At 41.3% G+C, this 26,932-nt stretch overlaps 1 protein-coding gene and 1 pseudogene across 1 annotated transcript in view; one reads left to right on the top strand and one right to left on the bottom strand.

Moving 5' to 3' along the window:
- Window positions 1–26,932, bottom strand: part of Gsdme (gasdermin E) — a 65,858-nt gene that overhangs the window by 19,945 nt on the left and 18,981 nt on the right. The window contains exon 3 of the mRNA XM_078039968.1: window positions 24,216–24,408. Within this exon, the coding sequence (XP_077896094.1) occupies window positions 24,216–24,408 (193 nt within the window). The remainder of the gene's footprint in view (window positions 1–24,215; window positions 24,409–26,932) is intronic.
- LOC144375373 (ribosomal protein uL24-like pseudogene) lies at window positions 128–3,248 on the top strand (annotated as a pseudogene).

Below are 26,932 nucleotides of genomic sequence, written 5' to 3'. Positions count from 1 at the left end.
AGAGTAAATTTCCATACAGTTATTTTTCTAGCTCACTCCTTTATTTGCTCATGGCCTGCCCCTCAGTCCAGAGTGCACACTCCAGAGGTGGCCCCATGCCCCCTGTGCACTGCTTACCTCAGGGCTGGATTAGCACCCGGTACACAGGAAGGACTCAATATTTTTAGCAAAAGTGAATGAAGAAAGCATGTGGGTTTTTCCTCTTTTTGCTTTAAGGAACAGGTACAAGAACATGGATGCTTCCATGCGTGAAAGAGACACAATATATGGCAGATGGAGGAGAAGGAGGGTTTGTACTTTGGCTTAACACATGGAGGGCAGGTGGATCTCTTCCCTTTTGCAGCATTGCAGTGGCCAACATGAAGTTCAATCCCTTTGTGACTTCTGACAGAAGCAAAAACCATGAAAGGCATTCTTAAACTCCTTCTCTCACCCACGAGAGGATCATGTCTTCCCCTCTTTCCACAGAGCCAAGACAAAAGTACCCAACGGAAAGGGTGATGAATTTGGGGTTGTGTGAGGACACTGGAAAGGTCAGCAAATTGGCAAAGTGGTCCAGGTTTACAGGAAGAAATGTGTCATCTATATTGAACAGGTGCAGGGAGAAAAGGCCAGTGGCACAACTGTCCCTAAGGGCTTTTACCCAGCAAGGTGGTGACCCTGGGCTAAAACCGGACAAAGGTTACAGAAAGATCCTTAAACAGAAAGTCAAAGTTTGCCAAGTAGGAAAAGGGCAAATAGACGAGGAACAAAATGACCTTATATACAACTTTCACTTCAAACTGGTAAATTGTAAAGGAAAAACTATTTCCAGGAGAGTAAGGAAGAACTCTGGAAATTAGCATAAAACTGACAGAAACCCTTAACAGCAGAGAGAGCGAACCAACTCCCACCCGGGTGCCCAACACTATGGGGTGTCAGGAAAGTGTCAACAACCAGATCACAGCATCAGACCAGCAGTCTTGACCACAGGAGAATTCGACCATCCTTATAAGCTTTAAATCCAATTTGGAGAGCTCCCTGGTCTAAAGTAAACTTCTCTGGGGCTGAATGTGATGGTGCACGCCTGAAATCCCAGCTACTCAGCAGTAGGATCCCAAGTTCAAGGCCAGCCTAGCAACTTAGCAAGACTCTGTCTCAATATAAAAATAATAAAGGGATGGGGTGAAGAGAGTGGGGATGCAGCTCTGTGGCAAACTGTCCCCTGGGTTCAATCCCCAGTGCTGAAAAATAAAGTAACTATTCTGTTCCAAAGAAGGAACCTACTTTGAGGTTCCCCCAACCCCTAGAACTCAAATTACTACAACAGCCACTGCTGATGCTGTCTTGCTTTAAGGGTCTTGCAGCCAGTTACCTGAACCCATCAGAAGCTACGGGCCAATATCCATCCCACTGGGCAAAGGGCAACATCCTCAGCATCCTGCAGCCTCAGGACCAGGGGCTGCCATACCTCAGGCATGATTTCCATCCACACTTTTCCCATGGGAACTAAGAATGGTCTCCTCTCTAGCCCACAGCCTTGGGACCATAGCTACTGGTACAGAAAGCTCAGCATCACGTAAACTTATTCCCAAGAACCAAAGGTCCCATCCCTGTTCTACAGGATAGTCGCTACCAAGACCACATGACTTGTTCCCATCAGAGATTGACCTGTGAGATCTAGGGATTTTCCCACCCATATCCTGAAGATCCAGAACCACAGATCAAAGACAAAATCCCCAGTACCACCCATGCTCAACAAACAGGACGTGGGGAAGATCTCCCCCACATGCTACATCTGCAGAAATGTAGATAGCAACATCAACCCCAAAATTATCTGCATGTTCCCTGGAAGACATAGAAAATGTCCCCATAAGGACACAGTCCATGGACTTCAGACCAAAAGCCCTGGTACCATTCATGCTTGGCCTCTGGGACCATGGCAAAGAGATCATTTGGGTCCCATAATTCCAGGAATGTGGGTAACAGTGCTAGAAGTTTCAGCTGCAGTAAGTAACCCCATGGAACACAGGGAAGGTCCCTTTTATGTTCCCAAATCATGAATCAAGAGTTATTGGTGTGACTGACCCCAGCATCACCAGTGCTCATCTCAAGAAACCTGGGGAAGCTTCTTGCTGTGGCTTCTGGAATCCCGTGGCCAGGCATCTCCGACTTCATCATAAGACTCCGAGAGAAAGTTTCCTTCATACCCTCTGGCTGGGGGAATGCTGGTTGCCACAACACTTGGCATCACTCATGCAGGCCCTGAGGGACATGGGGACAGTCCTCTACACATCTCACCCCACCAGGACGGTGGTAGCTGCCGCTACAAGCCCCAATGCCATTAGCTCTTGACACTGTGGAACCTGAAGACACGTACATTTGGAAGTCTGTGTCCACTACAGAGTCATACTCCTAACTTCACAAACCACTTTAGCCTTCAGAGACACTGCTGACACGAATCACACAGATGCTTGTGAGTATCCTGTAACCAAACACAAAGCACCTGTCCAACTGAATCTTATAAAAGCATTTTGCACAAAAACTGCTTCATAAAATTGAAAGAGGCAAACATTGCACCAGATGCATGGACACAACATAAGGACACGAGAAACAGGAAATGAAGCATGACACCACAAAGGAAAACAATGACTCTCCAGAAGTGGATCTCAACTTGAAGAAGTCTGTGGCATGCTGGAAAAAGAACTTAAAATAAGGATCTGAAAGAAATTCAGTGAGACACAAGAGAATACAAATAAACAACACAAAGAAATGAGAAAAAAAATGCAAAGAAATAGAAATAGTAAAAAGAAGCCAGACATGGTGGTACACAGCAACATGACAGGAGGATCTCAAGTTCATTACCACACTCAGAAACTTGGTGAGATCCTGTCTCAAAAAGTAAAAAAGGACAGAGGATGTAATCAGTGGTGGAGTGATCCTAGATCCAATCCCCAGTACAGAAAAATAAAATTAAACAAAAAAGAGTAAAAAGAACTACTGGGAAGTATTGGAGCTAAAATTTTAATCAATAAAATGAAAAAAAAACATAATAATGTACACACTGGGTACAATGGTGCACACCACCATAATCCCAGCAACTTAGGAGGCTGAGGCAGGAGGATTTCAGATCAAAACCAGCCTCAGCAACTTACTAAGACTTTGTCTCAAAACAAAAAATAAAAAGGGTTATGGATGTAGTCCAATGATAAAGTGCTCCTGGGTTTAATCCCTGATGCCCTCCCACACTCACACAAATGTACATAACAGACTAGGAAAAAACAGAACAAAAAATTTCTGAACTTGAGAATAAGTTTTTAGTTTACACATTCAAATAAAAAAAAAAGCAGTGGGGGTGGGTGTGGGAGGGGGAGGAGGAGGAAAAGAAAGAATTAAAAAGAATGAAAAAAGCCTGCAAGACTTATGGGATACATTAAATGAACACATGTTCACATTAGAGGAATTCCAGAAGATGAAGAAAAGGTAAAAGGCATTTAAAACTAATTTCTAGCCCCCAAACTTCTCAAGTCTTCAAAGACATATGCACATCCAGATATAAAAAGTTCAAAGGATCCCAACTAAATTAAACCAAAATAAACCTTCATCAAAGTATATAATAATCAAAACTACAAGGCAGCTGGGCACAGAAGCTCACACCTGTAATCCCAGTAGTTTGGGAGGCTGAGGCAGGAGGATCTCGAATTCAAAGGCAACCTCAGCAATTTAGTAAGGCCCTAAGCAATTCAGTGAGACCCTGTCTCTAAATAAAATATTTTAAAAAACTAGGGATGTGGGTCAGTGGTTAAGCACCCCTGGGATTAATCAGAGGGAGGAGGGGGAGGAGGAGGAGGAGGAGGAGGAGGAGGAGGAGGAGGAGAAAATCCTAAAACAGCAAGAGAAAAGCACTGCATCACATATGAGCGAAAACCCATTAGACTTAGAGTAACTATCTCAGCAGAAATCTTGATGGCCAAAAAATAGAATGGGATGGTGCATTTAAAATACTAAAAGGAAAAAATTGACAACATTAATACTATAGCCAGCAAAATTACCCTACGAAACTGAAGAAGAAATAGTTTATCCCAGTTAAGCAAAAGCTGAGAGAATTCATCACTATAAGAGAAACCCTACAAGAAATTCAAGTATTTCTTGAGGAAGTTCTACACTAGAAATGAAGGAATAATAACTAAAAACACATGAATATAAGAAACTCACTATGAGGACACACACAAAAAAGGAAAGAATCAAACCTTAGCAGGACAGAAAACTATAAAATCACAAAAATAAATGAGAGGTTAAAAAGAATAATACTTAAAAACAAGTAGGATATACAATTAACAAAATGACAGGAGGAAGCTCATATCTTTTAGTAATAACATTGAATATAGATGGATTGAATTCATTGATAAAAAGACATAAACCAGGCTGCGGATGCAGCTCAATGATACAGCACTGCCCAACATGTGCAAGACTCTGGGTTTAGTCACCAGTATCATCAAAAAAAGCAGGGAGAGGGAGACAGAGAAGACAGATTAGCTGGTGAATTAAGAGAAAGAGAGAAACAGAGGGGTGAGGGAGAAAGAAAGAGACCAACTACATGCTTTTTACAAGACACATGGGCTAAAAGTGAAGGATAAGAAAAAGATTTATCATGCAAATATAAACCAAAGTGAGCAGAAGATTCATGCTCACATCAGATAAAGCAGGATTTAAATCAAGAACTAAAAAAGAGACAAGAAAGTCATTCAGTATATGTTGATGAAAAGATCAATTCAGCAAGAAGAAAATTGTAACTATATATGCACCCAACATGGAGCCACCCAAATATATAACATAAATAGTAATAGATCTAAAGAGAGTGAGAGGAGAGTGAGAGAGACTCTCTAATACAATAAAAGTTCAACACCCATTTTTCTCAATAGTAGTTCATCCAGACAGAAAATTAAAAAAGAATCTAAGTTGAGCCAAATCACAAGGCAAATGGACATAAAGAAATGTATAGAATGTTTTCATCCAACAGCAGCAGAATAAAACAACAAATCAACAACAAAAGGCTAGGCAAGGTGGCACATGCCTGTAATCCCAGCAGCTTGGGAGAATGAGGCAGGAGAATCTCAAGTTCAAAGCGAGTCTCAGCAACTTAGCAAAGCCCTAAGCAACTTGGTGAGACCCTGTCTCTAAATAAAATATAAAAAGGGCTGGGAATGTGGTTCAGTGGCCCCTCGGTTCAATCCTCGGTACCAAAACAAACAAAAACAAAAACAACAAAAAGAATGGAGTGCATATAAATACATGGCAGTTGAAGAAGATCCTCATAAATGTCCAATGGGCAAATCAATTAAATTAAAAGGGAAATTTAAAAATTCCTAGAAATAAATGAAAATGACAATAGCATAGCATATAAAATCAGAAATGAAAAAAAGAAGACATTTCAATTGATATCACAGACATAAAAAAGGATCAAAAGAAACTACTATAAACAATTGTGCTAAAAACAATAAAGCCTAAATAACTACATTCTTGAACTCATAAAACCTACCAAAATTTAATTAAGAGGAAATAGAAAAATCTAAACAAACCAATAATGAGTAATGATATTAAAGTCTCCCATCTAAAAAAAAGTCCCAGACCTAATGGCCTTACTGCTGAATTCTATAAACATTCAGAGAAAAATGAATTCTAATTATACTTAAACTATTCCCTAATAGTTTAAGTTTATTCCCAGAAATCAAAATGGAAGAAACTCTGCAAAACCCTTTTGAAGCCAACATCACACTGAAACCAAAAACCAAAACAACAAAAAATAAAACTACAGACCCGTATCCTGATGAACACACATGCAAAAATTCTCAAAAGAATATCAGCCAACTGAATTCAACACATCAAAAAGATCACATACCATGACCAAGTTCAATCCATCCCAGGAATGCAAGGATGGTTCAACAAAGGTAAGCCAGTAAGCATAATACCACACATCAGCACAATGAAGGAAAGAAATCATGTGCTCATTTCAACAGGGGCACAAAAAGCATTTGATAGGATTCAGCATCCTTTCATGATGAAAACCCCAACAAATAAGGTTTGAGAGGAACAGTCCTCAAAATACTAAAGGCAATATATTAAAAAAACCCATAGCCAATACCATACTGACTGTGGAAAAGTTGGAAGCACTTTCTCCAAGATGGGAAAAATGATTATGATGGTAAGGGCTAGGATGTAGCTCAGTACTAGACCCTAGCAAGTGCAAGGCTCTGGATCTCCAGGATTTGATCTCCAGTATGTGGAAGAAAGTATTTAATAAAATACTGGAAGTCTAGCAAGAGCAATTAGGCAAATAAAGAAATAAAGAGTCTCCAAATTGGAAAGAAAGAAGTTAAAACTATCCATGTGTGTGGGTGACATGATTTTATACACACACACACAAAAAAAAAAAAACACTAAACATCCAAAAGAAGCAGTTAGAACTGATAAATTCAGTTAAGTTTCAGGATGCAAAAATCAACATACAAAAACAGTAGCATTTTAAAAATACACAAATAATGAAATTGCTAAAAAAGAAATTAAGAAAGCAATTCCATTTACAATAGCTACAAAAAAATTAATTTAACAAAGGAAGTGAAAGATTTCTACAATGAACACTATAAAATACTGATGAAACAAACTAGAGAGGACACAGAAAAATGGAAAGATGTACCCAATTTGTGGATCCAAAGAATCTATATTGTTGAAATGACCACACTGCCCAAAGTGATGTATGGATTTGAAGCCATTCCTATCAAGAAGGTCAGTGATTCTCTTCACAGAAATAGAAAAAAATATCTCAATTCCTATGGAACTGCCAATACAATCCTGAGAAAACAAATAATATTGATGGAGGCATCATAACAGCTAACTTCAAAACACTCTACAAAGGTATAGTATCTGAAACAGAATGGTACTGGCATAAAGACATGTGTAGACCTGTGGAATCAAGAACACAGAACTTAATCCACATTTGTATAGCCAACTTATTATTGACAAAGGCACACTGAAGAAAAGACAGTCTTTTCTATAAATGGTGCTGACAAAAATTCCTTATGCATATACAGAAGAATGAAACTGAATCTCTTCTTCTCACTTCATGTCATTGGTGAAGGCCATGATTTTTTATATAGGACTCCAAAGACACAGGTAAAAATAGTAAAAAGAGAAACGAGATTATATCAAACTAAGAAGCTTTTACACAGCAAAGGAAATAACCAATAGAATCAAGAGACGACCTATAAGTGGGAAAAAAAAAATATTTGCAAACTAATCATCTGACAAAGGTCAAATATCCAAAATACACAAGGAACTCAAAAAGCTGAACATCATAAAAACAAACATTAAAGAATTAAACAGACACTTCTCAAAAGAAGACATATAACTAGTACATTAAAAAATTTCACAATCCAACTAATCGTAGTTACAATACCTGTTGTCAAAATGACAAAACAAAAAAACAATGCAGACAGGGATATAGAGAAAAGGGAACTCATATACTGTTGGTGAGAATGTAAAATTAGTACAGCCATTTTAGAAACTGATATCGAGATTCCTCAAAAAGCTAAAAGAGAACTACCATATGATCCAGCAATTCCACTACTGGTACATATTCAAAGGAGATGAAACCATTACATGAAAAAAATACTTGCACTCCCTTGTCTATTGTAGTACTGTTCATAACAGCTACAATATAGAATCAACCCAGATGCCCTACAGTGAATGAAAGGAAAAAGAAAATGTGGTCTACATACATAATGGAATACTACCCAGCCATAAAACAGAATGAAATTTTGTCATTTGCAGCAACATGGCTGGAACTGAAAATCATTATGTTAAGTGAAATAAGCCAGAAACAGAAAGACAAACACGTGTTCTCACTCATTTGTGGTAACCAACACACTGAAGAATGGAATGGACTAATGAAGGGTGGGGGGAGGAGGAACAGAAAGAAGTTCATTAAGGGGAATCAAAACAGTGAGCAGAAGAATTACTTTTAATTCTTCTTTAGCAACGTAGGGTAACTACTGGTTAAAACAACCTACATTTCAGAATGACCAGAAGAGTACAAAATTCCCAACATATCAAAATCGTTAATATTTGAAGAGATGGACATGCCCTTTTCCCTGATTTGATCATCAGACACTGTATACATGCACTGAGTTACCACATTAAACCTCATAATGATATACAAATTAGGTCTCAATAAAAACAAAAAATGAAGAGGCTATACTTTTTCCAATGTATCGTTTTTGGCACCTTTGTCTAGTATGAGATAACCGTATATATGTGAGTTGGTCCCTGTGTCTTCTCTTTTGTACCATTGGTCTACATGTCTATTTTGGTGCCAATAACATGCTTTTTTTGTTCCCATTGCTCTGTAGTATAGTTTAAGGTTTGGTATTATGATGCCTCCTGCTTCACTTTCCTTGCTAAGGATTTCTTTGGCTGTTGTGGGTCTCTTATTTTTCCAAATGAATTTTAAAATTGCTTTTTTAAGTTCTCTGAAGAATGGCACTGGAATGTTAATAGGAATTGTATTAAATCTATATAACATTTTTGGTAGTATGGCCATTTTGATAACATTAACTCTGCCTATCCCGGAGCATGGGAGATCTTTCCATCTAAGGTTGTCTTCAATTTCCTTTTTTAATGTTCTGTACTTTTCATTGTAGAGGTCTTTCACCTCTAGTCTCTTCAACTAATAGTACTGGGAAAACTGGAAATCCATATATAGCAAAGTGAAATTAAATCTCTATCTCTCACCATGCATAAAACTTAACTCAAAGTGGATCAAGGACCTGGGAATTAGACCAGAGACCCTGCACCTAATGGAAGAAAAAGTAGGCCCAAATCTTCATCATGTCGTATTAGGCCCTGACTTCTTTAACAAGAGTCCTAAAGCTCAAGAAATAAAATCAATAATCAATAAATGGACGAATTCAAACTAAAAAGCTTCTTCTCAACAAAAGAGACAATAATTGAGGTGAAGAGACAGCCTACAATGTGGGAGCAAATTTTTACCACATATACATCAGATAGAGCATTAATCTCCAAGATATATAAAAAAGTAAATACCAAAAAAACAAACAACCCAATCAATAAATAGGCGAAGGAACTGACATTTCTCAGAAGAATAAGATATACAAGCAATCAACAAATATATGAAAAGGTGTTCAACATCTTTAGTAATTAGAGAAATTCAAATCAAAACTACTGTAAGATTTCACTCACTCCAGTCAGAATGGCAGTTGCAAGAATACAAGCAATAATAAGTGTTAGAGAGGATGTGGGGAAAAAGGTACACTCATACATTGCAGGTATGACTGCAAATTGGTGCAACCATTTTGGAAAGCAGTGTGGAGATTCCTCAGAACACTTGGAATGGAACCACCATTTGACCCAGCTATCCCACTCCTCGGTCTGTATCCCAAGGACTTAAAATCAGTATATTATAATGACATAACCACATCAATGTTTATTTCAGAAAAATTCACAATAGCTAAATTGTGGAACCAACCTACATGCCCTTCAATAGATAAACGAATAAAGAAACTGATACACACACACACACACACACACACACACACACACACACACAATGGAATATTACTCAACATTAAAAGAGAATAAAATATGGCATTTGCAGGTATATGGATGGAGTGGAGCATATCATGCTAAGCAAAGTAAGCCAATCCCAAAAAACTAAAGGCTGAATGTTTTCTCTAATTAGTGCAGGCTGATCTATAATGTGGGGAGAGGAGGCGGCAATGGGAAGAATGGAAGAACTTTGAATTGGGCAAAGCAGGGTGCGGGGAAGGGTTATGGAGGTAGTAAAGATGGTGGAATGAGATGAACATCATTACCCTAGGTACATGTATGGTTGCATGAATGGTGCATCTCTACACCATGTACAACCAGAGAATTTAAATGTTGCACTCCATTTGTGTATGATGAATTGAAATGCATTCTGCTGTCATGTACAACTAAGTAGAGCAAATAAAAATTTTTTTAAAAACATGATGCACTCTACATACTACTATATGAGAAATTCTGATCTAAGCTACTGCAGCTAATGGGTCTAGAAGGAGGAGCTCAGGGTGGAAATTCAGACATTGGACTCAAGACAAACTGAATAAAACCAAATTTATTACATCTTACAAGTTTTCCCACTCCTTTTGGGGAATTTTAAAAATAATTAGTTTTACTTTTGAAAAATAATCATCTAAAAATATATTATCATTCAATTATGTGGAGTTTCTATGCCATTTGTGAGTTTGTTTTAATGTGTTATATCTCAGTTCCATCCTCTGAAAATGATTACAATAACCTATGATATATTTCAAAATGACTAAAAAAGTACTGAATTCACAATACATAAAACGTTTGAAGAGACAGGAATGCCTGATATCCTGATTTGACTACCACACACTATACACACATATTGAATTATCATAATGTACTCCATAAAGATATATAAATATTATGCCTCGATTTAAAGAAAAAAAGGTAGCTGGGGGCAGCGGTGTACCCCTATAGTCCCAGCAGCTCAGGAGGCTGAAGCAGGAGGATCTCGAATTCAAAGAAAAAAAAAGACCAATATCCATCAGCATACACTATAGAGCAGATGTACATTCAAACCAGTCATTTCTAACATTCTCTTTCTGCTAGTATACAAAGTTCCATCTTCTAGCAGATCATGGGAAATTGATTCGGTTGAGTGCAGTTAAGGTGCTGGCTCGCGACCATTTGAACACACACATCAGAAGCAGCATCACTGGCTACAATCCCTTCATCAAGGCAGAGGAACTACTGGGGTGGGCTGTTAGGACTCAGATCTGACTGCCAGGTTGGAAATCGCTGTACCATTAAGTTGCCCTCAACAGAATCCACTAAAACAGAAAAAACCTCAGCCTAGACCATCCAAGCTCCATTGCTTAAAATCCCCACCTCCCTCCAGAACCCACTCCAAACACCAAAAGAGGGGGAGAAAAATGTACCTTCTGCATCTGACAGGACAGTCCTGGAAGGCTTGCTGGGCACTGCTGAGCGCCCGCAGGATCCCTGAGGGGTCAGCCCCACCTGGGAGCAGGGAGCAGAAAACAGCTCACTCAGGGACATGGCTATCATGGAGGCTCCAGGTGCCAGGGAGGAGTCACACCGCAACTTATGCAGCCCCAGGGAAATCCTTCACTGAGCCGGAAGGGCAGGCTGCACAGGCAGGCTTTCCCTGCTATTTCATTGGCAGTAAAGAGGTCAAGTCCCTGGGATTCTGTTTCCCAGGTCAGTGCTGCCACCTTTTGGGAGCCAAATGCTGGACAAATCTAACCATCTCCAGTTAGGAAGAGACCTCATGGGAACAGAGAGAGAGAGAATTATTAGGGAAAACGAATTGAGTTTTTGCAAAACAATCTCTGGAGGGAATTCTTCCCCATCTCTTCTCCTCAGCAACACCATCAGGCCCCAAGCAGCCCCAGGAGGAGTCCGGGTGCTTCCCTGGGAATAATGTCCACTGGTGCAGACCTAGAACAGTTCAAAGGAGTTGGCCCCTGGCTCTGACCTTCCTCACCTCAGAGCAGGAATCACCAAGTTGGGAAGGCAATCATATTTCAATATAACTTGTTTATTTTATAATCTTACATGTCTTGTTTGCACTGCTAACAGAGATCAAGAAGTAAAAACCCTAGATTCAGGGTTTCTGAGATGGGGGTAAAAGAAGCTCAGAGAGGTTGAAGACAGTAACAAAACCACACAGTTAAGAAGCCCAAGCTGACCTTCTGCAAGGCCCCAGGTGGCCACTGCAGCCCCACAGCTCTAGGTGACAGCACCCTAGGGCTATGGTAGTAGTTTGAACTTCATCCCTATTAACTGCTGTATTGCTATGTTCTTCTCCACATCTGGCTTCTGGGGCCCATGCCTCAGGCCAGCAGCTAAGCAGGAAGCAGGATTCAGGCTTTTAAGGCATCCATCAGCTCCCCAGGCCCAATCCTAACAAAGCTGCCTCCTTTCCCAGGCTGAGGTTTGCATTTCCATTTTCTCTATTTCTAATGCTTTCACAACCCAAAAGGTAAATTCAACAAAAAGAAACCCAGAGAAGCTTTTAAAACTCTAAAGATATCCAAAAGCAGGGAAGCAGCTTTGTTTTTCAAAGCATAAATGCATGCTGCAGGGTCCCTCCTGCAGGCACAAGGAGGGAAATTAATTATTAAGGAAAATGAATTGAATTTTTGCAAGGCATGTCTTCTGCTGCAGGCCACCAACCAGTCCTGTTATGTTCTAGACACCACAGGTAGTTACTGCTGTCACCCTCCTCCACCAATTATAATTATAATATGGCATTGAGTAATTTTCAATAGATTTCTGATCAGGCTCTTCAAAAACAAGGGTCTGTCACAACACAGGGGGAATCAGCTTTGGTGGCATCTGCTGAAGGGAACTCATGCAACTCTAAGAGACCCACGTGATAATCTAGTTCTGAGATGGAGAATAAGATTGCTCTTAGGAACCACCTATGATCCATCTAGTAGTGATGGCTGCCTAGCTGCAGGGAAACACATTCTGAGACTGAGCCTGGGCTGGGAGCAGAGAGGAGAAAGACAGCTGGGATTGACTGGCAATGTCTTCATGGTCACAAGGAGTGGTCCTGAGCACCTGGATCTAATCCAATGTCTCTGCTCACAAATGGAGAATGCAGCCCAGAGGTTATAGACTCCCCTGAACCCCAGGACACATCCACGGCAGGGCCCAAATCAAGACATGTCTCTTCTAACTCCTACATTGGTGCTTTCCCCACTACATTGCTTTAAAAACCAATAAGAGGCAAAGGGACAAGTGCATTCTGGGGAAATGCTGCAACATTGCCAGAACTGGTCTCAACATCTGCCCAGGAACTGAGAATGGGATGTTAAAAAGCCAAAAGGAGATGGCCAGCCTACCACTGCAAGAATTACTAACCACAGAAATAGATATGTTTTGACAAGTAAGGCTTTAGTAGTTGAAGGATTTCTTCCAGAGGGTTTTGATTTATCCGCTATAGCTGCAGTAAAAAGAGAAGGAAATGGGTGTTCACAGACCAGCTGTAGAATAGAAAAACTACTTCCATGGACATTGCCTATAAACTCCATGGTGTGGCCCTCCTGACCTTCCTTGAAGTGGGAACATCCGCTTCTTTTGATAAACGGCCTCCTCCAGCCTCACCCCACTGCTGAGGGCCATTACCAAGTAGGAATGACGCATCGAAATTTCCTTGCCAAGCGTACCCCATGCTGCTTAGAGGACATTCGATGGGACATTGCATGCATGCTTTAATAAGGTGACCTTGCTCAAGGACCAAGGCAGATCCGGGTTTAGAGCTGATCAGGTTTGAGGAAGTAACCGGCTCCTTGAGTTTAAGGCGTTGCCAGTTTAAGATAATGGGTTTTAGGGAAGTTGGAAGTTGAAGATTATTGCTGGGATTAGGGTGTTCCTGCTGCTTGTTCCCGTTGAGTTCTCGTGAGATTAAAATGGGATTTGGAGATAGCCTCGTGGAGTAGGTGGTTGGTGCGGGAGACGGCAGAACGTGTTTGCCCCTGGACCTGTGTGGAGGCTGTGTGAGAGCGGGAATAAAGAATTGCTGTTTGAACCTACAAAGCTGTGAGTGCCTCGTGATTCTGGTACCAAGCCGAGACATTGGCCTTTGGCACCCCACCAAGCCCCAGACTGTCTATAAAAATAACTGTCTGTAAAAATCCTGGAATGCAAAAGTTGTTGCCTCTCATCCACTCGTTTGTCCCTCCAAGGAGGTGCTGCTTTCACCCTTTTAAAACCCGTCAGCTCCTTGACAAGGAGGGGGAAGGAAGCCACACTCAGCCTGCACGTTCCATAGGCAGTGCCCTGCATGTTCTGCTGGGAAGGCACCCCACCTTCTGCACCCCGTGGGCACCCCTGAGCCCACCCGGCTCTGCGCAGGTACAAGGGAGTATGGGGCAGGAGAGGGGCTGGGGCTGAACCAACCCGTTGGGAGTCTTAACTGCCCTCTGAGCCAACTCTGGTCACTCCAGTTTTCTTATCAAGAATTGAGGAGGGGGCTGGGGATGTGGCTCAAGCGGTAGTGCGCTCGTCTGGTATGCGTGCGGCCCGGGTTCGATCCTCAGCACCACATACCAACAAAGATGTTGTGTCCGCCGAGAACTGAAAAATAAATATTAAAAATTCTCTTTCTCCTCTCTCACTCTCTCTTAAAAAAAAAAAAAAAGAATTGAGGAGGAACTCTGACCTTTGAGACCTGAGGAACAATCTACTGGGGGCTCCTGAAAGATTCTTCTCCCTTTTCAAAAGAGTCACAAGAAACAGACCATTTGCCTCCCTCTGAACCTGATCTGCAATGTGGCCACCATTTAGGGACCAAGAGAACTTAGAGCTATTGGAACAGAAATCAGGTGGACAATGACAAAAAGGTCCATGCAGCCACCGAACTGATCATCCATCATTAACCCTTTGGTTAGCAGCACTCACCCTACTTCAGGCTGCATTCCAATGTGAGGTTAAAAATGTCCTTTGCAACTAGATACCCTAAGTGGTATGTGAAGTTATTGTCACCCTTATTTCACAGAGGAAAGAGAACAGAATTCACAAGCCAATGACCCAAAGGACATAGCTAACAAGGGTGGAATGAGAATGCCACTTAGCCGACTGGCACCACTCAACCTGAATGGTCTTCCCTCTTCCTCCTGCCTCTCCCTCCTGGGCCTACCTGCAGAAGGCACTTAATGCATGCGAATACATAAGGCTGTGTTTCTGCCTAATTCCCCTAGGAGGGCTCTTTGAAACTGAGGCAGCTGCCAACTGGCTCCAAGCTACCAACCGTCTCTATTGCAACACTAAAAGAAACTTTCCCACCTGTTTAGCTTCCTGTCACTGTAAAAATTACCCAGTTCAATCAACATAATGGAGCGAAGGTTTTATTTTGGCTCACTGTTTTAGAGGTTTCAAGTCCATGGTTGCTTGGCCCTTTTGCTTTGGGCCTGTCATGGCACTGTACATCATTTGTGGGAATGCGTGGCAGCACACCACAGCCAGCAGCCAGGAAGAAAGAGAGGAAGGGGCCCAGGTCCCAAAGTCCCTTCAAAGGCACAGCCCCAATGACCTGACTTCCTTATCCCAGGCCCTACTTCCTCAAGGTTCTGCCACATTCCAAGAGTGCCACAGGCTGGGCACCAAGCCACTAATACATGAGCCCTGGGAGGACACTTCAGATCTACAGTATCACATATCAGAGATGCTCAACCTGGAAACAGGGACAGGAAATCTCTAGAAACCTCAACTACTGTACTCTGGGATCTCCTTTCCCAATATACAGTAGCCTTCCTTATCTACAGTTTTGCTTTCCACAGTCATCTGAAATCAACTACAGTACAAAAATAGTAAATGTAAAATTCCAGAAATGAAAAATTCTTGAAGTTTCAAATCACACTATTTTGAGTAGCGTGATGAAATCTCCTGCCAACCTGCCTGGCGTATGAATCATTCTTTGTCCAGTGTATCCTCAGTATATATGCTACCTGCTCATTAGCACTTAGCAGCCAGCTCAGAATAGATCAACGTCATCATCATGAGGTTTATGCTCAAATAACCCTTATTTTACTTAATGATGGCCCCAAAGTACAGAAGAGTGATGGCTAAAATTCAGATATGCCAAAGAGAAGCCCTGAAGTACTTCCCTTAAGTGAAAAGGGGAAATTCCCCAATAAGGAAAGCAAAAAGATTATGTGCTGAGGTTGCTAAGATCCACAGTAAGATGAATCTATGAAACTGTAGAATTGTGAAGAAGGAAAAACACTCAAGCTAATTTTTACTGTCAAATCTCAGCCTGCAAAGATTATGACCACAGTACATATAAGTCCTTTATTGATCATCTCACTTCATCTCATCACGATGTTATATTATCTCACATCATCATAAGAAGGGTGAGCACTCTACAGTAAGGTATTCTGAGACACTTCATTCATATAATTTTCATGATAGTATATATAAGTGTTGTATTTTATTATTAGTTGTTATTAATCTCTTACTGTGCCTAATTTATACATTAAACTATAATAAAGAATATAGAATAAAAATAGAATATAGAATATAGAATAAAAGAGTATACATAGACTGAGGACTATCCTTGGTTTCTGGCACCCATTGGAGGTCTTGGACCACATCCCCTGCAGTTAAGAGGGGACTACTATAGTGAGAAAAGCTTTCCCGGACCCACCCCCTCTTTCTGCTATGTTGAAGCTGAAGATGACTTCAAGATTGCAAACTGCAGGAAAAATTTAAATTAGAGCATAATGCATATCACTACAAAAGTGACTAGGCCACCCACACATTGCAACTGCTCCATCTCCAGTCACATTAGTTTCTAACACCTTAATTGAATACAACAATCCAAGGACAGAGACAGGAAAAAAATGACTAAGCAATTATAGATGCTCAACCTTTTAGGCGGGGTAATTAATTAACTGCCACCAGGTGATGAGATTCAGTAAGCCTGAAAGATGATAAACCAAATGAAGCAGATGCAGAGAGGAGAATTCATGCAGCAGCCTTTGGAAATTTTTTTTTCTCTCCAAGCTCTGTGCATAGCAGCTGGAATAGGAAAATCATGTGCTTTGTGGACCTGGCCTTAAATTCTGAGTCCAGGCAAACTAATTAATTTCTGAATTTCAGGCTCCTTGGATAAAGATAAAGATAAACCAATTACTCTTTCAACCAATCAGTACTTAGTATGCTGCAGGCACTGTGCCAGAGCCCACGGCAAACAAGAGAGACATATGCCAGAAGTTTTGGCCGAGAATCAGGCAGCTGCAACAGACAGTACCCCATGGTGTTGGTTAGCACCCCAACAGAATTGGGGAATGTGGCTCCTGAAGAATGGAATATTAATCCCAGGGACTGAAGTAGATTCAGCATAATGCCCTGGAGAAACTGAGGGGGTGAGAGATGAGGCTGGAGAGTGAACATGAGGCTTTGTGAAACAGAGGAACATGTGGACACCATCCTAGGCATAGTTGGGTGTTAGCTGGGAAGTGACATGATCCTACAGGTGGACCTGCAGAGAATCAGTTGGAAAGGGTAAGAGGGTGCAGATAAGAATTGGTTGGTGAAAGAAATAGTCATGAGGCTGGGGCAAGAAGAAAAGGTAAAACCAATCTTTGAGAGCTTGAATCAGCTGGTAAGAGACTAGGCATAGGAAAGAAGGCAAGGAGGGAGCCATGTCTGATCCCCAGGTTTTTAGCTAAAGCAGATGGACTTATGCCACACCAACCAGCTTCTCTGCAGGAGTCTGGCAGAGAAGTGCATTAAGTGAAGTGAGAAGTTTAGAGATGGACAGAGTCCCTGTGTCAGACACTATGAACAGCCCATGTGGAATGCATCCATCTGTTCACCTGAATTCTAGCTCCTCACTTGTTCCAACCAACCCAGCCATAGACACTGGAGCTCATCAATTCTAAGACACATTTTTTTCCCCACATTTTAACATCAAGATGGTTTTAAACTGATGGGTGACACGGTTTAATGGACAGTGTTCTTTTTCATTGGTACATAAAACAATGGTGCCTCTTAGAATAGATGCCATCTTGGATTTGATAATACATGATGATGCTGTTTATCAGTCTTAGAAAAAAGCGGTACTTCAATGTCTCTCCTTAGGACTTAAGTTCTACCTAATTCTAAAGACTTGAAGTAGCCTTTGTAAGTAAGGCTCACAGGACAAAGACATAAACCTGGGAACAAATATTAGAAAGTGTCCCCAGCACGTCCATCTCTCAGCCAAGGGGGTTACCAGTAGATCTTGTTTACATGATCTACAGAAGGAACAACAGAGGGCCAGACAGGCTTCTAGGAGTTCACCGTCCCAATAGTTAAGCCTAAGGGCAAGAGACAAAAATAATTCAGGGGAAAAAATGGTAATAGTTTGACTGAATTTCAGACAGTACAGAGATGGGTTTGGCCTGCAGGTCTCAGGAAAGACCTCTTTTAAAGAATAGTTTGATGGGGTCTTGAGAGCTTCGTAGGTGTGCTTCTCGTAAGGCATGTGGTAACCAAGACAAAGCTCCTGAAGGTCATATAGATATTGGTCAAGGGCTCCCTACATCTTGACTTAAGAATTGAAGAAGAATCTGCTACAAATAAAATATGGATCAATAAGAGCTTGTGTGTTTTCCAATGGTTCTATGACACAGCTACATAGCTGGGTCAGCCTGTCAAGAGCCATCTATGGACTTTGTATGGACTAAATCGGCACAGAAGCCTACTGAATAGGAAAATCTGGTATTTGAGAACTTCCAATGGCAATCCCACTGGGTAAGATCACCCAGATGCATGTGAATTTCTATTCGGCTTCTGCCCAGTCCCACACAACCTCTCAGAGATGGGTGGAGCCTGCCAAGATGCTAATCAAACTGTGAATGCAAGACATCATGAAGCAAGATTCTACCCTTGGAATCTTATCCCTGCCTTTGATGATCTCCCTTAAATAAAGTTGGAGCCATTTTTTAACTGTTAAGCCCCAACTTTTGTGCGGGCTGGATCTATCAGACGTTCTGCACTTAAAACTATTTTTTCTAACTTTGACTTTTATTTCTTTACTAATTATTCCAGACAGTAATTTTCTCAGGCGACTTATCCCCTCCTGACCAAGAAAAATGACCCCAGCCACGCTCTTGCTGCCTCGAGGTATCAGCCCTCATTTGGGAAGAGCACAGTAAGGACAGACCACCCTCCCACTGGCACTGAAGGTCATTAGTCACTCCACGGTGGAGTTCAGAACACAGACCATGAAGTTGCCTGTATCTTCCATGAAGAGCTGGAAGAGAAGGACATCAGAAATGCCACAAGTCAGAAACTCTGAACACCTCGCATCATCTCATTTCTGAGTGCCTCTCCCAGCCTCAGCATGCCAAGTCAACTTGTTCCTTTGGAGAGCTCTCACCTGCCCGGGCTGGCAGGCAGGCTTCAGACTGACAGCACTGCTCCACTCAAGCACCATTAGTGAGAACATGCTGCGGGCCAGGCACCACTCTGCATGCTGTTTAGATTCTCTCATCAGTGAAATCCTGGGCAATGAAGGCAGAAAAAGATGGGTCCTAGGCATTGGTTTAAAGAAAAAGATGCCATACTACATTACTCATGATACTATACCTTAGATTTTGTTTCCACAACCTATTTTTTTTAATTTCAAAAAATTAGGCTAAAGTTTACCACTCTACAATCAGTCAAAAAAAAAAAAAGAAAAGAAAAGAAAGAAAGAAAGAAAACAAAAGAAAATCCCTGCACCCATTAACACCAAGAGCATAGAGAAGCATTTCCAGCCTCATCGGCTCCTAGACCTTGGGATACCTTCACCTGCTTCATTCTCATTTACAGGCTGCCCTTCTAGGAAAAATGAAGCAAAAAAAAAAGAATAAATGAAGGGAGCTGATTCAGGAAACTCTCATTTTGCAAGTGCATGTGGACAGAAGTCTTTAAATTGTTAGGCACAAACTCTCCATGAAAAATAATAATGCCAGGCCTGGGTACAGCACAAGGACAAATGGGATGATTTTCAAATCCTCCACTGGCCACCGGAAAGCTCATTAAGTAGAAAAGGAGACCAGTTCAAATTTTGCTGCATATTTGTTTTTCAAGAAAGACATGAGCTCTCACAACCCCTCCCCTTGAAAATGTCCTAAATAAAATAAGAGCTACTGGTGTGTGCAAACGGTACTCCTGAGAGCTACTGCAATGCCTTTAAAAAGGTCAAATAGCTACAATAAAGAATAGCAATTTATTTTCTTTCAGTGCTAGGATTGCACTCAGGGCTGCTTTTTGCATGCCAGGCAAGCCCTCTGCCACTGAGCTATAGCCCCAATCAAGAGTAGCAATTCAAAAAAAAAAAAATGTGTAAAGTTTGAAGAATGTGGAGGGATTTAAATATAATAGGACTCAAGAGTAAATTTTAAATATTTTAAAATAGTTGTGAAGATTTATCTGTGTCACACCATTGCTTTGCAATATATCAGTTTCATATAATTAATTTGGATTTCCTCATGAAGGACTCAACTTCTAATTACTAAGTACACACAGACAAAGGTAATCTGCTTTACCAAAATGTGCTTTACAATGTGGTAAACAACAGAAGTGGGATGTGTCTTTCTGGCTGATAGCACCTAATCCCCACGTAGTCAGGAAAACACAAAATGGTGCCTTTGCTGGAAAACAGCTGGCAGCAAAGCCCAGAGCCCAAGGGGAAGGAACAGGTGTGTTCACTGCAGGTTCCACTTGCTTCTAAGTACTTAGCCAGGAGGAAACCTTCACACACTGTCTGGTCCAACTATCTCACCTACAGCTGGGGAAGCTGAGGACAAGGGCTGATTGACTTACCAAATCCGAAAAAGTTGTTTATCAGGAATAAACTTCTCCAGACCCCAAGAGATTAGAAGCAACAAACCCGTGGCAAAAGGTGGGGTGAGTTGTGGCTGTTATACTTTAGGCAATGACAAATGGCAGCTCAGGATGGAAGACAGGCAGAAAAACCACAGAGTTTATTACACAATAATATTGACATTAAGACTAAAAATTAATTCTAGTCATTAGCAGAAGGCTCTATAAGTTGATTTTTCTGCATTAAAAAGGAGGACATAAGACACTTATTGTTAAAAAGTTATTATTAAATTGTAGTATAAAGGTGTATTAAGAATTGTAAAGCAAAAAAATTATGAGTGTAATGCACTCCACTATTGTCATGTAAAAAAAAAAAAAGAAGGAGGGGCTGTAGTTGTGGCTCAGCAGTAGAGTGCTTGCCTTACACATGTGAGGCACTGGATTCAATCCTCAACACCATATAAACATAAATAAACAAAGTATCGTGTCCATCTACAATTTTAAAAAAATACTTAAAAAATATTTTTTTTAAAAAAAAGAAGGAAAATATGTATATATCTTAGATTTCTTTCCACTAAGAATTTTTAAGATAAACCTAGAGGGCCCATTCAAAGGCTCCAAGTATCAGAAGGCTAATTCCCATGGAATGCCTTTGTGCCCAACAATGCTAGATAAATGCCATTTATACACATGATTATTTTTTCTAGGATAGATTTAAGTTTATTTTTGAGATGCACATACATTTCACAGATGATAAATCCAATACTTTGATTTCTAAGAGCTAAAATAACCTGCATACAGATGACAACTTATCTAAATGACCAGAAATAAAAATGACTGACTGCAAATAAGCCCTCAGGAACATACAGTACTTAAGCATCACTAATCACCACTCCCAAGGCCACATGTGTGTCAACAGCACCTTATCTATGCTGATGATGTTGTAAGAGTCCAAAGACAGGCAGATGACATGGATAAGAATTTATTACTCCCGTGTGAAATAACAATAATGCTAGCTTTACCAATGACCATCTCAGGACTGGGAGAGTTGTACCTTCCCTCTCTCTCCCCCTTTCTGTCCCCTCCCTTCCTGGGCAGCTCACCTTTAGCTCTTAGCAACATAACAAGGAAGAGACAACTCTGTGATAAGATGCCTCTTGCATTCCTAGGACTTAAATTTATTTTATGTTTTATAGTTGTTTTTTTTTTTATTTTGTGGTATTGGGGATTGAATCCAGGGCCTTGTGCATGCTAAGCCTTGTGCTCTACCACTGAGCTACACCTAGCCCATGATATTTATTCCTTATTATGCTCCCAAGGCCTCCACTTTCTGGGCCATCCCTTCTCCTATCATCTCTACAATCAATAGGATTCTCAGAGTCTTCCCAGGTGATCTTATCCCAGTGTCCAGGCCCCTCCAGGTGAGCAGGCCTAGCTACTCCCGTGTGTCTGTTCAGGATAGGACATATCTATGTCCCCCACCAGGCAGCCTCACAGGGGACTCAGATTCACAACACTGCCTTTACATTCATGCTCCAATTTAACTACTTGAATCTCTGCCAATTTCTTTTCTTCACTGTCAGTTCAATCACGTTTGAGAGGAAAGAACAGATGATTTGAAGCCAGGAAATCCTGGGTGGAAACCTAACTCCAGTACTCAAATTGAACTCTGTGCCTAGGAACAAATTTCATCCTCTTGGGCCTCAGTTCACTAATGTATAAAAAAAAAAACAGCTATGCAGAGGAAAAGAAACGATGGGTATAAACTGCCTGGCACATAGTAGGTGCTCCTTTTCTTCCCTGACTCTCTGTCCCCCCCCCCACCTACAACTGTTGGCTTTAGTTTCTTTCTCTCCAGAATGTTTTCTTGCATCCGTATCAGAGACCCCACCCCCACGTGCTTCCTGCTGGCAATAGCTTCTATACCTGAATCCTGAAGAGTGTTTTAAAATGTGCGTTAGGAAATGTGACTAGAGAGCATTGCCCAACTGTGGTTCTTGAAATAGAAATAACAAGACTGCAAAATCTAGCTTAAGGGGGGCTGTGTGAAGATGGAAGGAGCCAAGAGAAACCCTGGACTCCCCCAATCTTTCTCTTCTCCTTCTCCTGTCGACAGTGTCACCAGATTTAGTAACAGAAAATACAAAGTGCCCAGTTACATTTTAATTTCAGATAAACAAATGATTTTCTAGTATGTCCTAATATTGCACAGAGAAGGAAAATGCCTCTCCAACCAAGAAAAGGAAGTAAGAAAGAAAATAAAGATCTCGACTGTCAGAGATGAATGTGCCTTCCACCTGGTGCCACCAGAGAGCTTAAAGTTCTTCCACCAAAAGGGGTTGCCCAGTGGAGTCCCAACTCCATGGAGTCATGGAGTCCCAGAAAGGCCATTGAACGTGGGCAATTACTGGACAGGTACAGTTTTTTAAGACTTCAGCTGCCTGTCTGTACAAAATCCACCCACCAAATGCTCTTGATAAGTGTGTTTTATGGTATATTTTATTCATTAATATTTAAACATAATTTTGTTCAATGAGCACATATTTTATATTTCAACCTAAGAACACTGGAAAAGAGGAGATAAGGCAGCCATAGTTAGATACAAGTGAGTTTTCTCTTAATTCATTTGGATTTGAATTTTCTATCATAAGAGGGAAAAAAAAAAGGTGATAAAATTACACATGAAAATGAACATATGGTACTGTATAAACTGAAATATCATCTCAATTGGGTTATTGCAATAACTTCCCAATTGGACTCCTGGCTTTTTCCTATCCACCCTTTTCTCAAACCAGTAGCCAGAATGACCCTTGTTAAAAAAAAAAAAAAAAAAAAAAAGAGTCAGATCATGTCATTTCCTTGCTCAGAATCCTCCAGGGGCTTTCTAATTCACTCTGTGAGACAGTCTCCAATAGCCTTTGGGGTCCTGCAGGATGTGGCTCTTCTCTAGTCTTCCTGGGTCTTCTCTTGGCTTCAGCTACCCTGGCCACTGCCCATGACATCCTTGCCCAGGACATTCCATGCTCATTCTGTCCCCTCCTTCAGGGCTTTGTTTCATGCCAGCTTCTCTGAGTGCCGTCTCTGGCCACCACTCTGAGCACATCCTATCCCCGCTCTCTGCTATATTTGCCTCCAGTCCACTGATCTCATCAACTGATGAGATGCCTGTGTTATTTAGCTATGCATTTTGAGTTACGTCGTTTGTATCTCTCCCCACTAGAATGCCTGGCAGAAATGATGGCATCTAGTTCACTACAGCTTCCTTAGCATGGACAACAGCACATGGCACATACAATGCACTCAATCAAATTATTAAATGTTGAGTAAAAATAAGGTAAAAATAACGATGAGCTGCCATAAGATAAAGGATATTTACTGAAAGATAAATGAATAAATGTAGGGTTTTCTTTAAGAAAAGTAAGAAAATATTTCATCCCTGAAGTCCCTTGCTTGCTCTCATGTTTTCCTTATTAGAACAATAAAAAGAACCAGAGACGGTTCATCATTTTTTCTGCCTTGATATTAATATTCTAGATGCAGGACAGAGCTTTTACACTGTATAGCATTTTCTAAATCATAAGATTGGGAGAAAGGACCATTTGCTGAAATAATGTCCTTTTAAAGTGCTTTCCAGGTCTCTACCCTCAGGCTAAGAACAGTCAAGAAATTCTAAAATGAAGAATGTGCTCCTTATGAAGTTTCAGCACAATGGGCATCCAATAAACATTTGTTGGTTGGAAAAGTTCGCATTTCTCACCCTTTTTACTGAACAACCTTTAAATGTGAGATGTGTCAAAATCCAAAATGCCAAACCGATTTCTCATTACCTCTCGGCCGCGTCTCTGATGAGCTGCTGCAGGTCCACCTCCTGCTTCCTCAGGGTTCCAAAGGAGGACTGACTCTCCACCAGGCCTTTGCCTCCAATGTTCAGCTTGACCTTCCCCAGAATGGTCTCAATGGACCCACTCACATGGTTTTCAAACTTGCCCTCGTATTTCACAAAGTCGGACTCCACGACCACTGCAATGAATGGAGAAGAAAAATCGGAAGACGAAAAAGCCGCTTGTGTCTCACCTAGCTTCCAACCCTGCCCAGACCCTTGGGAAACATGCTGCTGGCATCCAAATGGAAAGCCAGCACTATATTTTATGTAAGAGCAAAAGAAACGGAGCCACCACAACTATGTGTAACCAGGAGCATGTCTGGAATTGCCTAGGCTCCCTGGATGCTTTTTAGTCTTTTCAATCCCAATGTAAGTATAGGAAAGTGCACAAAAAGCATCAGTGCAGTTCAGCAAATCATTTTCAAGTGAATGTTTCTTTAACCACAGTTGTGGTTTGTATACAGTGTCATCCAAAAACTCCTTGTTAAGTCAGGAATGTTCCAAGGTGAAATGATTGGATTATGAGAACTGTAACCTTATTAAAATAGAAATTGGTACCAAAAGTGGGGTCATTGCTGTGACTAACCTGGCCATGTGGTTCAGAAGCTTTGGGAATGGCTTGCAGGAGAAATTTGAAAATGCAGGCTAGAGAAGCCTTAGAATTGTGTAAGCAGAGATTAATGGGCAATTCTGGTGGGAGCTCAGAAGACCAGAATCTTGATAGGAAAGTAGACTCTGCTTATAAGGTTTCAGAGGAAAATGAGGACTCTATTAGTAACTGGACTAGAGATCATTCATGTTACATTCTGGCAAAGAAGTTGTCTACCCATTGCCCATGTCCTGACATTTTTGGTGAGGCTGAGTTTAAAGGTGATGGACTAATTAATCTGATAGAGGAAAGTTCCAGGCAGCATAGCATTCAGTCAGTGGCCTGGATTTTGCTGGCAGCTTTTATCCACATTTAAGTAGAGTTGAAGGGGACCAAGAAAGGCTTTTTGAAGAGATCATATCTTCAAAAGAAATGCTAAGTACTTTGCACAGAGGAAACTGGGAAGATACCTCAAGGGCATCTCAGGAATTTGCAAGATCACATCCACTTCCAGGTCAAGGATGTAAAATGGAAAATTCCTTTGAGAAGAGATCATGGGAACACCCTGCTTCCATAGCAGAGCCTAGGAAGTTATTTCACCAGATTCAGCTACCCAAGCATTCAGAGGTTGCTGCAGCTCTGGTTCCAGGGGGACCAAATATGTACAAGCTGACAGCAGACCTTGGTGTCATCCACATGGTGCTGGTTCTGCAAGAATGCAAGATACTAAAGTTCAGGGGTCATGGAGGTCACAGTCACTAAGATTTCAAAGGAAAGGCTGGGAGGCCAGGTAAAGTATAGCAGGCTGCCCCTGAGACATGATGCATGGAGCTTTGAAAGTGAAGCCAAAACTGAAATGGAGACCACAAGAATTAAAAATGTCAGCAACACGGACTGTTTACCACAGTTGCTGGCTGCAGAGAGATCCAGGCTAAAAGAGAGGCCCTGTGCCCGGCAACCAGCAAGGCCAAAGGGGTGTACTGCCCACACCCTTTGGAGAGCCCATCTCAAAGCTACGTGTCAATTGATGTTGTACACAGAGTTAGCAGACCTGTTTGCCCAGCTGGGTTTGAGTCTTGCTTTGGCCTTATCACTTCTTTCTATGCCCCTATTCTTCCCTTTTGGAATAAAAATATTGGATTGTTTTATTTTTACAGGGGCTCACAGCCAAGAGTTTGCCTCGAGTCTCAGATGAGACATTGGACTGGGACTTTGGGGCAATAACTCTCAAGACTATGGGACTCTTACAGAAGGACTAAATGCATTTTGCATTGTGAGATGGACATGAGCTTGGGGGACAAGGGGTAGAATTCGTGGTTTGGATATAAGGTGTGACCCAAAAGTTAATGTAGTAATGTCCACAGATGACATGATTGAATTGTGAGAGTTATAACCTTAAGGGTCCATCCTAATTTGAATGGACTGGATGGTAACTGTAGGTCAGTAGCTGGAAGAGGGGAGTCACTGGGGATGTGCCCTAAAGGAGCTTATCTCCCCTGCAGCCTCTTCCCCCTTCCCCATCTGTGCTTTCTGACTGCTTCTCTCTGCACACACTTCTGCCCTGAAGTGTGCCTCACCTTGGGCCCAGAGCATTGCAACCAGCTGATATGGACTCAGACATCTGAAACCATGAGCCCCCAAAAACATTTCCTCCACATTGTTCATGTTGGATATTTTGGTCACAGCAACACAAACCTAACTAAACAAACTCTATCCAGTAAAGAAACAGAGAATTTTAAATGTGTGATTTACAAGAGTAAACTGAAAAGGAATGGCAGGTGGAAGACACCTAAGCCCTCATCATAATTGCACCCCACCCCCTAGAGGAGTGCCTCAGCATCTGGCAGGTCAGCCATCTGGACCTGTCCTTGGTCAAATTGCCTTCCCATCCACCAGTCTTGGGAACATTCCATGTCCCTCATTATCTTCCCCAATCAGATAATTTTCTTCCCATGTTTACATTTTCCCATCTGTCCTCTAGTCATTCTTTATCATGCAATTCCTTATCACTGTCCTCCTTATAAAGTCAGCTGGACACACCCAACCCCTCAATCACCATCCAGAAGCTCCAA

Source organism: Ictidomys tridecemlineatus, chromosome 2 (genome assembly GCF_052094955.1).
Source record: "Ictidomys tridecemlineatus isolate mIctTri1 chromosome 2, mIctTri1.hap1, whole genome shotgun sequence".
In the NCBI taxonomy this organism is placed as follows: domain Eukaryota; kingdom Metazoa; phylum Chordata; class Mammalia; order Rodentia; family Sciuridae; genus Ictidomys; species Ictidomys tridecemlineatus.
Note: the sequence above shows the minus strand (reverse complement) of the source record. Positions and strands in the feature narration are given on the sequence as shown.